This window comes from Microtus ochrogaster, chromosome 5 (genome assembly GCF_000317375.1).
Source record: "Microtus ochrogaster isolate Prairie Vole_2 chromosome 5, MicOch1.0, whole genome shotgun sequence".
In the NCBI taxonomy this organism is placed as follows: Eukaryota; Metazoa; Chordata; class Mammalia; order Rodentia; family Cricetidae; genus Microtus; species Microtus ochrogaster.
In genome coordinates, this window is record NC_022012.1 from 59,448,395 (window position 1) to 59,450,969 (window position 2,575).

At 36.7% G+C, this 2,575-nt stretch overlaps 1 protein-coding gene across 2 annotated transcripts in view; it reads right to left on the reverse strand.

The window, feature by feature from the left end:
- The window catches only part of Senp6 (SUMO specific peptidase 6), an 87,147-nt gene that overhangs the window by 31,385 nt on the left and 53,187 nt on the right, over positions 1 to 2,575 (reverse strand). For both annotated transcript variants that reach the window (XM_005347571.3, XM_005347570.3), the window contains one exon: positions 255 to 422. In XM_005347571.3, coding sequence (XP_005347628.1) covers positions 255 to 422 — 168 coding nt within the window. The remainder of the gene's footprint in view (positions 1 to 254; positions 423 to 2,575) is intronic.

The following is a 2,575-nucleotide window of genomic DNA, read 5'->3' on the forward strand; positions in this document are numbered from 1 at the left end:
CTAGCTCTGTAGACCAGGCTGGTCTCGAACTCACAGAGATCCACCTGCCTCTGCCTCCCGAGTGCTGGGATTAAAGGCGTGCGCCACCACCGCCCGGCCTATTTATATAATCTTAAAGCAATCCAAAATCTCTAAGTAGTTTTGATATTTTATTAACTTCAATAATTTAACAAACTTTAAGTATTATTGATTAACCTTGTCAGTGGCATCTGAGTCTTGGTACTAGTAGAGGCACAGTTTGCAAAAGTACTTACAATTACAGGCTCTATCAATAGTCGAAAGAGCGTTCCAACTCGTATACTTCGGCAGTTTAAAATGACACTTCCAAAGTTTGGGGGAGGTGAGAGTGACACAGAGTGAATTAAAGTTCCATGAGTGTTTACTTTGCGACGTTTTAGAGGGGTGCTGATGGGATTACCGAGCTGAAAAGGGAAAGAAAATTTGACACAGTAAGGTACTGTAAGAAGGCTGCAAACCGAACACACATGCACAATACTACATGGACTGACTGTCCTTCCCCAGTGTGAGAGGAAATAGAAATTATGGCTATAATATAAATTTGCAGGTTATGAGTTGTAATTCAAGCACAATAGTCAGGAATGAAACTCACAAATCACACTGGGTATGTTCAAAACAAGTTAAAATATCAACTAATGATTTTGCAAAAATTAGTAACTTCCTTAAGTTTCAGTTTCCTAAAATGAAAAGCACTGAGGGCTAAGGTTGCCTCTATTCAGAAGAGTAAAGTCCCCAAAGCAGGTCATAGACAAGCTGTTGGATGAGTGCCAGTGATGAGTAATAGTGCTGGAACTGAAGACAAAGCGTCATTACTTAGACAGCAAGTAAGAGAATATTAATAGTTTAAAAAGGATATCTTATATATTCACTGGAACCACTGGTATGGTATGAAACCACTTAGTAGGTAAAGGCAATTCTGCTTACCTGAGTTCAAACCCACACAACCTACACAGAAGAAAGAACCAATTCTGCTAGCTGTCCTCTAAGTTCGCATTTGTATTGTGGCAAGTGAATACCCAAACATATTAAATAAATAAATGTTTAATAAAAACCAGAATTATTTCATACTCACAAATGCAAACAAATCACAATATGAACAATATTTTACATTTACAATTTCAATAAATTATTAACTGTGTTTACATAAATCACATATACATTATCTGAATGTGTGATATCAGAAGTGTTTCAGATTTAGGAATATTTTTGCATACGTTTTACTAGTTGAACATTCATAACCTCAAAGTTCCAAATCAAAACCCACCTAACTAAGTTTCGCTCTTTGGAGCACTTCAGACTCAAATTTTTCATAACCTGCAATAACCATATTACCAAAGAATAAACATGATCTGAACAAAAAAATTTCTTAAAATTCCAAACTAAACCAAACAACAAAAGCCATGTACCCTATATGGACAGACAACAGTCCCATTATCATTCTGAGATACTTCTACGGTCTGCCATAGAACAAAATTCACATAAAGCAGTAAGTATACAAAGTCCCTCAAACACCACCCCAAGTTATCAGTGTAAGCAAAGTCAGAGTTTCAGGATATAAAATAAATCAATAAAATCAACAGTGTTGCCATATACCTATAGCCAATTATCTGAAATAAAAATAAAAAAGTAACAGCAGCTATAAGAAAATAAAACATCTAGACATAAAATTAGGCAAGGATTTTAATATATCTATGAAAAAGAAACTGAAGACATACAAACAGAAGAAAAGGCATGGTAGATTCAGGAAGAAGAATCAATATCATTACAATATACACACCAACCAAAAGATAGTTTCAGAGTTAATGCAAACTCAAAGTACCAATAAGATTTTTCGAAGATCTGGGAGGAAAAACAAAAGACAAAAACAAAAATCTAAAACAAATCTTGCCGGGCAGTGGTGGCGCATGCCTTTGATCCTGGCACTTGGGAGGCAGAGGCAGGTGGATCTCTGAGTTCAAGGCCAACCTGGTCTACAAGAGCTAGTTCCAGGAAAGGTTCCAAAATTACAGAAAAACTCTGCCTCAAAAAAAAAAAATCAAATAAATAAATAATAAGAATTAAAAAAAAATAAAATAAATCTTAATACTTTTTTATTTTAATTTTTTGGCTTTTGACACAGGGTTTCTCTGTATAGCCTTTGATGTCCTGGAACTCACTCTGTAGACCAGATCTTTGTAGTCTTTGATGCCCTCATACTCAGACTCAGAGATTCACCTGCCTCTGCCTCCCAAAGGCTAGGATTAAAGGAGTGAGCCACCACCATTCTGCTGCAAATTTTAACACTTTATATGCAACTATGCAATAAAAGGGGAGGGGGGTGAGGAGATAGAGAGAAATCCCTGAATAGTACAGTCATCTTGAGGAAAAAGAAAGCTATTATCTGACTTCAAAATATATTTCAAGGGGCTGGAGAGATGGCTCAGTGGTTAAGAGCATTGCCTGCTCTTCCAAAGGTCCTGAGTTCAATTCCCAGCAACCACATGGAGGCTCACAACCATCTATAAAGAGATCTGGTGCCCTCTTCTGGCCTTCAGGCATACACACAGACAGAATATTG